Source organism: Dama dama, chromosome 32, assembly GCF_033118175.1.
Source record: "Dama dama isolate Ldn47 chromosome 32, ASM3311817v1, whole genome shotgun sequence".
NCBI classification, from domain to species: domain Eukaryota; kingdom Metazoa; phylum Chordata; class Mammalia; order Artiodactyla; family Cervidae; genus Dama; species Dama dama.
This window is the reverse complement of record NC_083712.1, coordinates 25,855,417-25,869,780: the sequence shown is the minus strand read 5'-3', so window position 1 is coordinate 25,869,780 and position 14,364 is coordinate 25,855,417. Positions and strand designations below refer to the sequence as shown.

The 14,364-nt window shown below is 42.8% G+C and overlaps 1 protein-coding gene across 1 annotated transcript in view; it reads left to right on the top strand.

Annotated features, from left to right (window-relative positions):
* Positions 1 to 14,364, top strand: part of PDGFRL (platelet derived growth factor receptor like) — a 75,287-nt gene that overhangs the window by 20,176 nt on the left and 40,747 nt on the right. Inside the window, exon 2 of the mRNA XM_061134846.1 lies at positions 634 to 931. Coding sequence (XP_060990829.1) covers positions 634 to 931 — 298 coding nt within the window. The remainder of the gene's footprint in view (positions 1 to 633; positions 932 to 14,364) is intronic.

Below are 14,364 nucleotides of genomic sequence, written 5' to 3'. Positions count from 1 at the left end.
TAAACCATGGCTGCAGTTCCCTTTGAGTTTTAATAATGAATATGTATGCTTTAAAAGAGCATAGGGTTAGTATGTATTTCTTACTAAGCCTTGTATCCTACATGGATACCATCCTAACACACACAGACGCCCCTGTGTGAATTCATTTGGAAGAAAGTTCGTGATGGTTCGAAATTATTCTGAGTCCTCTTGGAGTGCAATCTGTGTCTCTGCTCCCTGGAGATGATATATTCCTGAGTTTAAACAGTGGGTTCAAAATGAACAGTGACAGCGCTGGGATGGCAAGGACCAGAAACAGACCTTGAGGGGCTTTGGGTCTGCCCTTCTGGAGGGCACCTTGGAGGTGGCAAGACTGAGTGTGAACTACAGGGGAAAGCTGTTTTGTTGGGAAGTATGAGTGTTCATTCATATAGGAAATATTTTGCTGAATTTGAACAAAATCTTTGAAGCTGAAATCTATTTTTACCATTTGATTTAAATCTAAAGGATGAACCAAGAAAATAATGATTATTCCCCGCAAGTAACTTTAACAGAAGAGGAGAGAGGTGTTAAAAGTGATCGGTCTGGGGGGTTGAAGACTCTCGGTATGTTGGCCACCAATGCCCATTTGTTCTCTCCTCACATTTGTACCAGTTACTGGCCAACATCCTGCCAAGAGCAAGCGTCCAAAGGAGCCGGGAGAGAACCGAATCAGGCCTACCAACAAAAAGATGAAGCCCAAAATTCCTAAGATAAAGGACAGGGACTCTGCTGATCCAACACCAAAGACACAGTCTATAATGACGCAAATGATGGATAAAGGTCGCTTCCAGAAACCCGCTGCTACCCTGAGCCTGATGGCAGGGCAAACTCTGGAGCTTCGATGTAAAGGGAATAAAATCGGATGGAGCTATCCTGCATACCTCGACACCTTTAAGGACACCCGCCTCAGGTAAGCTTTAGTTTTTTTAGCAATAGTAAAAACATACATGTATTTATTTATTTTTGGCTGCGTTGGGTCTTCGCTGCTGTGTGCGGGCTGTCTCTAGCTGCCTCGAGTAATGGTTACTCTCTAGTTGTGTTCAGGATTCTTGCAGTGCCTTCTCTTGTGGCAGAGCACGTGTTCTGGGGCACTTGGTCTTCAGTAGTTGTGTTGCTTGGAGTCAGTTGCCCCACAGCCTGTGAGATCCTCCCAGACCAGGGGTCGATCCTGTGTCTCCTGCATTGGCAGGTGAATTCTTAACTACTGGACCACCAGGGAAGCTGGCCTTTTTATTTTTTCAACTTGTGTTGGGTCAGGGATTTGGCTTCATACTCTTGTTTAATATCACATTGTGTCTGACATCTACCATTTCACGTTGGTGGATTATAAAAACAGAAGCTCAGTGAGCAAAAGCCACTGATTTTATTTCTTCACCCCATTAAAATTATTGCAAATCCTACCAACACTGGTTAAACAGTGAACTGTTATAGGAAGCCATGTGACAGATAATTGAAACTGTGATGTATAGAGGTAGACATTTAAGAATTCATATTGTAAAAAATAATGGACTCAATGCTTTATGTTATTGTTAAAGTAATTATGATGAAAACTGATTAATGGGAGATTGCTATGAGCAATTTGACCAGAGATGAACTGCTTTTGAACTTACATTTCCACCAACAGTGTAGGAGGGTTCCCTTTTCTCCACACCCAGCGTTTGTTATTTGTAGACTTTTTTTTGCCACTCTATTTTTTTAACTGAAGGATAGTTGCCTTACAGAATTTTGTGATTTGCTATCATACATCAACATGTTATTTGTAGACATTTTAATGATGGCCATTCTGACCAGTGTGAGGTGGTACCTCATTGTAGTTTTGATTGGTATTTCTCTAATAATTAGTGATGTTGGGCATCTTTTCATGTGCCTACTGGCCATCTGTATGTCTTCATGGAGAAATGTATATTAAGATCTTCTATCCAGTTTTCAATTGCGTCATTTGCTTTTTGTTGTTGAGTTGTATGAGTTGTTTGTATATTTTGGAGAATAAGCCTTTGTCGGGTATATAATTTGCAATTATTTTCTTCCATTCCTTAGGTTGTGTTTTCATTTTTTAATGATTTTCTTTGCTGTGAAAGAGTTTGCAAGTTTGATCAAGTCTTATTTGTTTATTTTTGTTTTTATTTCTATTGCTTTGGGAGACTGACCTAAGTAAACATTGGTATGATTTATGTCAGAGAATGTTTTGTCTATGCTCTCACCGAGAAGTTTTATGGTGTCACGTCTTATGTTTAAGTCTTTAAAGCAGTTTGAGTTTATTTTTGTGCATGGTGTGAGGGTGTGTTGTAACTTCATTGATGTACATGCGGCTGTTCAACATTCCCAGTACCACCTGAAGAGACTGGGGTTTTTTTTCCCCTCCAATTTTATATTCTTGCCTCCTTTGTCAAGATTAATTCAGCTTGGTGTGTGGATTTATTTCTGGGCTCCCTGTTGTTTCTTTTATGCATATGTCTGTTTTTGTATTAATATCATATGGTGGTTTTTATTTTAAAGTGTTTTTAATTGGAATGTCATTACATTAATGTGTTAGTTCCTGCTGTAAAATGTGAATCAGCCATATGTATACGTATATCCCCTCCCTCTTGAGCCCCCCTCCCCCCACCCCTCCCCCCACCCCACCCCGCCGTCTAGGTCATCACACGGCCCCGGCTGAGGCCCCTGCACCACGCAGCAGCTTCCCGCTGGCCACCTCTTCCACACACGGCAGCGCTTTTGTTATTGCTACTCCCTCACGTCTTCCCACCCTCCCCTCCCGCTCTGCTCATGTCCACAGGTCTGTTCTCTTGTCTGTACCTGTTACTGCCCTGAACATGGCTTCCTCAGTACCATTTTCTAGATTCCATAAATATGCATTAGTATATGATATTTGTTTTTTTCTTGCTGACTTCACTCTGTGTGACAGGCTCTAGATTTATCTCTATCACTCCAACTGACTCAATCTCTTTCCTTTTTATAGCTGAATAATATTCTATTGTGTGTATGAACCACATCGTCTTAATCATTCATCTGTTGGGGGACATCTAGGTTATTTCCATGTCCTGGCTATTGTAAATAGTGCTGGAATGAACACTGGGGTACATGTGTCTTTTTGAGTTAGCACACTGTTTTGATTACTCTAACTTTGTAGTATTGTCTGAAGTCTGGGAGACTTATGCCTCCTGCTTTTTTTTTTTTTTTTTTAGGATTGCTTTGGCAATTCTGGGTCTTTTATGGTTCCATGTAAATTTGGGGATTATTTATTCTAGTTCTGTGAAAAATTTCATGGGTAATTTGGTAGGGATTGCATTAAATCTACAGATTGATTTGGGTAGTATTGCCATTTCAACACTATTCTTCCAATCCAAGAGCGTGGGATATCTTTCCATCTCTTTGAATCCTCTTTAACTTCCTTGACTAGTGTTTTAGAGTTCTCCGTGTACAAGTCATTCACCTCCTTGGTCAGATTTATTCTTAGATATTTTATTTTATTTTTTGGTATGATTATTTGAAAATTATTTATTTGGGACTGTGCTGGGTCTTCATTGCTGCCTGCAGGCTTTCTCTGGCTTCGGCTGGTGGGGCTACTGTCTAGTTGCCATGTGCAGGTTCTCGTTGCAGTGGCTTCTCTTGTTGCGGAGCTCGGGCTCCAGGCACGTGGGTTTCGGCAGTTGCAGCACGCAGACTCTCGCGGCGGTGCAGAGTCTTCATCGCCCTGCAGCATGGGAACTCTCCCAGACGAGGGGTCAAACCCAAGTCTACTGCATTGGCAGGCAGCTTTTTAACCACTGGACATCAGGGAAGCCCTGGTATGATTTTTAAAGTTTTCTTTTTCTTTTACATTTCCTTTCTGATATTTCATTGTTAGTATAAAGAAATGCAGTGGCTTCTGAATGGTAATCTTGTATCCTGCTGCTTTGCTGAATTCATTTATTAGATCTCAGCAGTTTTTGTGTGGAGTCCTTAGGGTTTTCTATACTTAGTCATCTGAATATACTGACAAGGTTACCTCTTTCCCTTCCAATTTGGATACCTTTTATTTCTTTTCTTTTTTTGGTCTGATTGCTGTGGCTGTGACTTCCATTGCTGTGTTGAATAGAACTGGTGAGAATGGGCATCCTTGTCTTGAGCCAGATTTTAGCCAGAAGGCTTTCAGCTTTTCACCAATGAGTATTATATTGGTTGTGAGTGTGTCATAACTGGCTGTTACTATGTTGAGATATGTCCCTTCTATACCCACTTTGGTAAGAATTTTTATCATGAATGGATGTTGAATTTTGTCAGGTTTTTTCTGCATCTATTGAGATGATCATGTGGGGTTTTTTTACTTTTCTTTTGTTAATGTGGTATGTTACATTGATTAATTTGCATGTATTGAACCATGCTTGTGAACTTGGGATGAATCCAACTTGGTCACTGATAGGGCCTACATGGGGGCTCATAGTTGAAATGGCTCATTATGTTGAATAAAGTCACAGTGACCCTTGCAACTGACCAAACTGCCGAAACGATATTCTATTTTCCCGCTGGTGCCTACCTTCTCAAGGCTATGTGACCACCAGATTCTAGACCTCCAGCTATGTGACCACAGGACTCAACTACAGGCTAAAAATTAACCATCCCTTCAGAGAATTTTTCACTGGCTGGGTATAAGAAAGACCCCGTCAGAAAGAGAGGACACTGGTTCTTCTCAAGGGCCAGTCACCCTCTCGTTTTCCCTCTAAGAAATTTTCTTTTCTTGCCTGACCGCCCGGCTCGTTCTCTTTGTCTCTGCACTCGCCTTACAGGCATGGTGTATGATATTTTTATATCTTGTGGAACTTGGTTTGCTGATATTTTGTTGAGAATTTTTGCAACTATATTCATCAAAAGTATTGACCATAATTTTCTTTTTTGGTGGTATCTTAATCAGGGTGATAGTGGCTTCATAGAATGTTTTTGGGAGTGTTCCCTCCTCTTCAGTCTCTTAGAAGAGTTTGAGAAGAATCAGTGTGAGTTCTTCTTTGTATCCCTGGTAGAATTCACCTGTGAAGCCATCTGTTCCTGGACTTTTTTTTATATGGAGTTAAAAAAAAAATTACAGATACTATTTTACTTCTAGTGATTGACCTATTCAAACGATTTATTTCTTCTTAATTTAATTTTGATGGACTGTATGTTTCTAGAAAGTTTTTTCACTTCTTCTAGGTTGTCAAATTTGTTCACAGTATGTTCTTATGGTTTTTTCTATTTCTGCACTATTAGTTGAGCTTTCTTCATTTTCATTTTGCTTATTTGGGTCTCTCTCTTTTCTTCTTGGTGAGTCGGATCACAGGTCTGTCAGCTGTGTTTACCCTCTCAAAGAACCAGCTCTTGGTTTAATTGATTTTTTTTCTACTGTTTTTTAATCTCTGTCTTATTTATTTCCTCCCTGATCTTTATTATTTCTTTCCTTCTGTTGACTTTAGGTTTTGCGTGTTTTTCTTTTTCTAGCCCTTTTCAGTGGCAGGTTAGGTTGTTGGAGATTTCTCTTGTGAAGACCTGTATCACTATGAACTTCCCTCTAAGAACTCCTTTTATTGCATCCGTAGATTTGTGTGGTGTGTCTTCATTGTTGTTTGTCTCAGGGTATTTTTTTAATTTCCCTTTTAATTTCCTCATTGACCCACTGGTTTTGTAGTAGCATGTTGGTTAGTCTCCATGTGATCATTTTTTCTAATTTCCTTTCCTGTGGTTGATTTCTCGTTCCATGCTGTTGTGGTCAGAGGAGATGCTTGGAACACTTCCACTTTCTTAGGAGTCATAAATTTGTCCCCGTGCCGTCTCTGGCGTCACTACCCCAGTCCCAGGCACGTTACCCTTCATCACCACCAGTCCTGCGTTAACCACACCCAGGCTGGTCCTCTGCCATCCTCCTCACTGCACCTATAGTGAGGCTTAAAAAAATGCATGTCTAATTGTGGCAATCCCCTGCTTAACACTCAGTGGGCCTCCACTGGGGAGGAAGTTCAACATCCTCACAGGGCTCTGAGACCCTCCCTGACCCACCCCACCCCACCCTCGTGTCTAGATTAGTCTCTTTGCTTTCATTGGTCCAAGTTCCTGTGACATAGTCAGATGCACCAATCTCTTGGAGGCTTAAAACTTGCTGCTTTCATGATCTGGACCACTCATGGCCCCTCTTCACCTGGCTGATTTCCTACGGGAAGTTCATGTCAGGCCTCCCTGGGGTTGCATCCTCATGGCCCCTGATGTGCCGTTTTTTTTTTTAATACTCTTCACACTTTTATCTTTTTTTTTTTAAAATCTGTGTTTTTCACTGGGACTTAGCTTCATGCTTGGCATTTAGCTTTATCTATTGAATAACTGAATGACAATCTTTCCCTTTTTTCCATACACATACCTTGGAGAATAAATAATGTATGTGTATAAGAAATATCTCTCCATCTGTCTAACCGCTTGGACTAAGTCGTCTTTCACATTTTATTCTGAAGATACTCTTCTGGTTTCATGTGGTGTGACCATGTAGAGTTTTTTCTGAAAGATTATTGGGTTAGACAAGGAGTGGAGGGTGAGAGAATGAGACAGTTTTTCTCATTTTCATTTCCACAATTGACGTGTGTGTGTATGTGGCTTGGAACAGATGTAGCAAAATTTACTGTGTGTATGTATATGTTCAATCACTCAGTTGTGTCTGAGTCTTTGCGACCCCATGGACTGTAGCCCACCAGGCTCCTCTGTACATGGGATTTCCCAGGTAAGAATACTGGAGTGGGTTGCCATTTCCTTCTTCAGGGGATTTTCCCAACCCAGGAATCAACAGGTGGATTCTTTACCACTGCGCCACCTGGGAAGCCAAGATTTACTACCATATACCTTTTAAATGACTTAATTTACCAAAGTCAAACTTATACACTTTTTTAAAAAACCAGAATTGAGCTGATTTAAAATTTTCTGAACAGTTAGCCTTTGACTTACACGAACTATCCTAAACCTCAATGATTTAGCCCTTGAATATTTCATGTTTTCTGAGAATATTTTCAAAGTTATATTAGCTAAAATGTGTTTGAAAACATTTTAAGGACTCAAAGTGAAGTAAATATGAATCTGAATCAAAGAGAAGCTGGAGCTGAAAAAACAAAGTTTGACTTCTCATTAAATAGGACTTTTTCAAAGCACAGTTAGGGCTTTACGAGAAAGTAAAGACAGATGTGGGCCCCCAAGGACTTTATGGAAAAATGTGAAAAACATTGAGTCAGAACTCTGTATCAAACAACAAAATCACGATTTATTTGACACCAGAGATTCATCTAATCAGCTCTTAACATCTTTCCCGGGACACGGTGCCTTTGGATAGAGAGGTATTCAACCTGTGTTTTCTTTCCCTGTGGAGTGAGCTCTTTCCAGCTTTGTGAAAGCCTGGTCATTTTAACCAATTTGGGTGGCTTTCTGGAACCAAGTTTGCAGGCTACCACGTTTGCCCTCCTTTAATCTTCTGACCAGAAGAGGGAGCTTGTTATGAAAACAGATCAGGCTGAGGCACAGCTGAATTGTAATCCCACCTTCCCCACTAACCTGCAAAGTGATCTTTGATCAACAATTTCCCTAGAACTCAGTTTCCTCATCTGGAATGTGGAAATAATATTGTGTGTGTGTGTGCATGTGTGTGCACTCAGTAGTGTCCAACTCTTTGCGACCCTGTGACCATAGCCCACCCGGCACTCTGTCCATGGGATTCTCCAGGCCAGAATACTAGAGTGGGTTGCCATGCCCTCCTCCAGGGCATCTTCCCGACCTGGGGATTGAATCCACGTCTCTTGTGGCTCCTGCATTGGCAGGTGAATTCTTTACCACTAGCGCCACCTGAGAGTCTCTGGGGAAATATTATCCTTCACAAATGCTGTCTGCATATTAAATCACTTCAGTGGTGTCCCACTCCTTGTGATCCCGTGGACTGTAGCCCACCAGGCTCCTTTGTCCATGGGATTCTCCAGGCCAGAATACTGGAGTGGGTTGCCGTGCCGTCCTCCAGGGGACCTTCCCAACCCAGGGATCGAACCTGTGTCTCTTGTGTCTCCTGCCTTGGCAGGTGGGTTCTTTACCACTAGTGCCACCTGTGAAATCCAAATGCTGCCTGGCCCAATGGTAAATGTTCAATAAGTTGTAGCTAATTGTTACTAGGCAACACATATTTTTTACATACAATAATCCAAGTGATCTTTTGGAACAGTTCATTCTGACCAGGAGTAGTACCAAGTCAGGGAACTGTAGCCTGCTGATGTGGCTTCTGATACGGAGGATTCAGTAAGTTTCCACATGCCTTCCCCACTTTGATTTAATTGAGCAATCTGAGCCTGTGTCCCTCTTCCCCCGTGAAATCCTAAGCCCGCTATGGGTAAATCAGATGATAGGTTCACCCTCAGATTCCTGGCACCTTGAAGAGTGCCTGACATACACAGGAAGTCAGGAAACTGTTTGGGCTCCCTGGGGGTTTAGTGGTCATGTCAGAAGTCAGTTTTCAATCACACATTCACTACACGTTTTAAGATCGTTACACTTGGTGCCAATGTATGCTTTCTACGTTCCTGGGGAGGGAACGACAAGGTGTGAACATTATTTTATGTCAAGGAGGCTGAGCCACTGGGATCCAGCCCCGTGACCCCAGGAGCCATGAGTCAGATGACCCGGCCTAACTGCCTGCTCTTTATCCACCCTGCCTCTCTGTCTTCACTTCTCTCTTCATCTTAGTCTCCAGAGCCTGTCATTTCTACTAAACGCTTGAGCGCGTCCCTAGTAAGTTATTCCGCCCTCTGTTTTTCTTTCATCCCCACTCAGAAATTTCCAGCCCCAGATGAACCTGTTCACCTCCCTCCCCTCGTCAGCCCGTGAACCCTGAGCTCGGCTGGAGGAAACCGCCCAGCTGGCCCCACGGGTGCGGTCACGTCCCCACGCCCGACAAGGCTGCGCCTGCCTCTCTAAAGAGCTCACGATTTCTCTCTTCTTAAACCTCTGATCTTCTCCGTCTCTCTCACTGTCCGCTAGTGCAGCTCTCACCCAAGTCCCTGGGAAACGAGCCCTAGGCTTGCCTTCCTGTGCTCATCACACGTCCCCCTTCCCTGCTCCCACGACTATAGTGGAGGGAGGATCTCTCCTCTTGATAAAGGCTGAAGCTCCCCCTGAGACCTGGAGCTCACCCTTACAGACCTTCTCAGGAGCGTTAGGACAGTTGCTGCCTTCTGTTCTGAGTCTTCAACACCCCCCACCCTGCCCCGCACTGCTAGAAGAGGTCCTTTCTGTAAGTTTCCATATGAAGAAGCCCTACTTTGGCCCTTACATACCCTCTGGCCAACCCCCTCTTTTTCTTTGTTTTTAAATTTTTAATTGAAGGATAATTGCTTTGTAGTATTGTGTTGGTTTCTGCCAAACAGGAGCGTGAATCAGTCACAGGTACGCAGATGTCCCGTCCTCCCACCTCCCCCCCATCCCGCCCCTCTAGGTTGGTACAGAGCCGGGGTTGAGCTCCCTAAGTCACATAGTAAATTCCCATTGGCTGTCTTTTTTACATGTGGTAATGTGTGTTTCCATGTTACTGTCTGCATACCTCCCACCCTCTCCTCCCCACCAACCACCTTGTCCATAAGTCTGTTCTCTATGTTTGTTTCTCCATTTCTGCCCTGCAAATAATTTCTTCAGTATCATCTTTCCCAATTCCATATATATGTGTTAGTATAGGATATCTGTTTTTCTCTTTCTGAGTTCACTCTGTATAATAGGCTCTGGGTTCATCCACTTCATTAGAACTGACTCAAATGCATTCCGTTTTATGGCTGAGAAGTAGTCCATTGTATATGTACCACATCTTCTTAATCTATCCATCCTTTGATGGACTTCTAGGTTGCTTCCATGTTCTAGCTGTTGTAAATAGTGCTGCAATGAACATTGGGATGTATGTGTCTTTTTCGATTTTGATTTCCTCAGGGTATATGCCTAGGACTGGGATTGCTGGGTCAGATGGTGGTTTTAGTCCTAGTTTTTTAAGGAATCTCTATATCATCTTCCATAGTGGCTGTATCAATTTACATTTCCACCAACAGCACAAAAGGATTCCCTTTTCTCCATACCCTCTCTAGTATTTATCATTTGTAAACTCTTTGATGATGGGCACTCTGACCTGTGTGAGGTGATATCTCATTGTACTTTTGATTTGCATTTCTGTAATAATGAGTGATGTTGAGCATCTTTTCATGTGTTTATTAGCCATCTGTGTGTCTTCTTTGGAGAAATGTCTGTTTAGGTCTTTTTCCCATTTTGTGATTGGGTTGTTTGTTTTTCTGGTATTGACTTGTATGAGCTGCTTGTATATTTTAGAAATTAATCTTTTGTCAGTTTTTTCATTTGCTATTATTTTCGCTCATTCTGAGGGTTGTCTTTTCACATTGCTTATAGTTTCCTTTGCTGTGCAAAAAGTTTTAAGTTTAATTAGGCCCCATTTGTTTATTTTTGTTTTTATTTCCCTTACTCTAGGAGGTGGGTCATAGAGGATCTTGCTGTGATGTATGTCATAGAGTGTTCTTCCTATGTTTTCCTCTAAGAGTTTTACAGTTTCTGGTCTTACAATTTAGGTTTTTAACCCATTTTGAGTTCATCCTTGTATATGGTGTTAGGAAGTGTTCTAATTTCATTCTTTTACATGTAGCTGTCCAGTTTCCCCAGCACTACTTGTTGAAGAGGCTATCTTTGCCCCATTGTATATTCTTGCTTCCTTTGTCAAAAATAAAGTACCCGTAGGTGTGTGAGTTTGTCTCTGGGTTTTCTATCTTGTTCTTTTTCTTTCTTTTATAAAGATTTTTTTATTGAAGTATAACTGATTTACATTGTTGTGTTAGTTTCTGATGTACAGCAAAGTGAGTCAATTATACTATTTCATATATCTACTCTTATTTAGATTCTTTCCCCATATAGTTCATTGCAGAGTATTGAACTGAGGTCTCTGTGCTATGCAGTAGGCTTTTGTTAGTTATCTATTTTAAATATGGTAGTGTGTATATTTCAATCCCAATCTCCCAACTTATCATTTCTTCCCTTCCCCCCACTGCCTAGGTAACCACAAGATCATTTTCTACATTTGTGACTCTTTTTCTATTTTGTTAATAAGTTCATTTGTACCCCCTTTTTTAGATTCCATGTATAAGTGATAAAATATGATAGTTGCCTGTGTCTGACTTACTTCACTCAGTATGACATTCTCTAGATCCATTCATGTTGCTACAAATGGTAATTTTTTTGTCCTTTTTTTGCTAATATTCCATTAGTGTGTATATATGTGTGTGTGTATATATTTAATAATTCTACATCTTTATCCATTTCTCTGTTGATGGGCACTTAAGTTGCTTTCATATCTTGGATATTGTAAATATTGCTGCTATGGACATTGGAGTATATGTATCTTTTTGAATTATGGTTTTCTCTGAGCATATGCCCAGGAATGGGACTGTTGGATTATACGGTAGCTCTATTTTTAGTTTTTTAATTTTATTTATTTATTTATTTTTAGTTTTTTAAGGAACTTCCCTCCATACTGTTTTCCATAGCAGCTGTACCAATTTACCCACCAGCAGTGTAGGAGGGCTCCCTTTTCTCCACCTCCTCTCCAGCATTTGTTTGTAGATTTTTTTTGATGATGGCCATTCTGACTGCTTTGAGTTGATACCTCATTGTAGTTTGGACTTGCATTTCTCTAATAATTGATGATTTTGAGCATCTTTTCATGTGCTTTTTGATCATCAGTATGTCTCCTTTGGAGAACTGCCTATTTAGGTCTTCCCCCATTTTTTTTATTAGGTTGTTTGCTTTTTTTGTTACTGAATTGCATTTTCTCTCTTGTTCAGTCTCCATGGAGCTGGCTTCCCACCCCCAGTCAGCAGAGAACACACTCCTCTTGGCTTCCTCAGCATCATATTCTGCCCATTTGGTTTCACCTTGAGGACCCCCTTCTGTGGTTTCCTTCTCCATCTCTGCATCCTCTATACACCCAGACATCTGATGTTGGTCCTGCGCCTCTTTTCACCACCTGCGGCCAGTTGCCTCCCCCCCCGCCATTTATCATATATTAAATTAAATGGTTCTTCTCAGTTCTGGGTCCCCAGCTGCCTGCTCACCTGCCTACATCTTCCCTGAGCCTTTCTGAAACATAACCATCTAAACACCGAGCTCACGATCTTGCTCCATCCCGGGTCATCCTCCTGTGCCCCTTCAGTTCAGTGAATGGCATTAATTCCATCCGGCTGCCCTTGACCAGTCGCCTGGGAATGACCCTGGGCTCCTCCCTTGTACTTTCACATCCAGTCAACTCCCGTGCCCTAATGATGCTCCTGTTTCCTTATCTTCGGAATCTCCCTGCATCCTCCCACCCCAGCGGCAAGGCCCCGAAGTCTCTTACTTAGAGCGGTCATCACACAACTGGCCTCTGTGGCCCCAGTGTTGACCCAAGCAGGTCTTCCACAGAAGCACATCTGGCCATGTTGCCTTCCTGCTTCAAGCCCTTCAGGAGGGCAGTTACGTTGCTCTTGGAATCGAGCTGAAGCTGCTAACACGCGCACAAGCCTCCTCTGGCCCCTGCAATCCGTTCTGCGTCCCTCCCCTTTCTCTTCACTCTCTTGTTGCCCACACACCAGGCTCCATGGGCTGTTTCTGATCCCCAGATGTGCCCTAGGCCTTGGCCCACTTGGGTCCTCCTGCATGTACGGCACACACAGAAGCAGCTGCTCACTGTCCTCCAGATCCAGGCGGGCCACTTCCCCAGAGAGGCTCCTTGCTCTCAGCCCCCACCGTCAGCGAGGGCCCAGGTACACATCCTCCCCGGAGCCCTTTCTGCTGGCGATGCAATTACTGCTTCTGTGATCATGTGCTGTGTGCGTCCCTTGCGAGGCTGTAAGCTCGGCGGAGATGGTGTCGTCTGATCACTGATCACTGATCACCTGCACCCACTTCAGGGCCTGGTGCCCTGTAGTTCATCCAAGAGCATTTCAGTGGGAGAATGGATCGGGGGTGCTGAGCCCAGGGTGGGTGTAAAGTCAGGTCCCCATGGTCATGAGACCTGTGACTCTGAGAACAAGTCCACTGAACTTTAGAGCCAGAAGCGACCTAAGTGGTGATCATGCTTGAACCTCTCTTTGTTACAGATGAGGAAACTGTCCATCTGAGATGATAACAACTGGTCCAGGGACAAGGCAGTGGGTGGTAGCCTGAGTCTAAACCCTGGCATCTTGGTTCTCAGCATAGAGTTGCCGCTGGACCAAAGGGCACTCTTGACTTAATGAGGTTGTAGCTTCAGAGAACATACATTTGTTGTCTACTTTTCTTTTCCTCCCTCTCTCCCCCACCTTCCTCTTTTTAAAAAAGAAAAATCTATTTGGATAAATAAAGTTAATAAAGGTAAGGTTCAAAACAGAGGTGAAAAGGATATACTTTTCCAGAGTGTTGCCGGGATAGCTTCAAATTGAGTGTAGTTAAAATGTCACACTGATTTATGATAACTCCTTGGATATCAGAAAGTTAAAGCATTACCCTGGGCTGTTTAGGAAGAGAACTCAGGGGACCATAAATGATGTCTCCTCCTAAAAGGTGGACTTTGACCATCCCAGAGGATGGAGTCAAGCATCTCTCCTGAGAGGCTTCCTTCAGATCGGCAAACGCAAGTCATGGGAATGGCCACTAGATGGAAGCATTGAGCTGTGCTGCAACTATCTTCCTTTCCCAGTAAAAGAGACATTTCTAATTAGGGATTTGTCGTTCATTCACTCAGTCCTCTTTGCGACTGCGGCACGCCGGGCCTCCCTGTCCACCACCGACTCCCAGAGCTTGCTCAGACTCATGTCTATTGAGTTGGTGATCCCGTCCAACCATCTAATCCTCTGTCATCCCCTTCTCCCGCCTTCAATCTTTCCCAGCATCAGGGTCTTTCCCAATGAGTCAGCTCTTTGCATCAGGTGGCCAAAGGATTGGAGCTTCAGCATCAGTCCTTCCAATGAATATTTAGGACTGATTTCCTTTAGGATAGACTGGTTGGATCTCCCTGCAGTCCAAGGGGCTCTCAAGAGTCTTCTCCAGCACCACAGTTCAAAAGCATCAGTTCTTCAGCGTTCAGCCTTCTTTAACGGTCCAACTCTCATATCCATACATGACTACTGGAAAAACCATAGCTTTGACTCAATGGACCTTTGTCAGCAAAGTAGTGTTTCTGCTTTTTAACACGCTGTCTAGGTTTGTCATAGCTTTTATTGTCATAGCTTCTATTGCAAGGAGCAAGCATCTTTTGATTTTATGGCTGCAGTCACTGCAGTAATTTTGGAGTCTAAGAAAATAGTCGTTCACTGTTTCCATTGT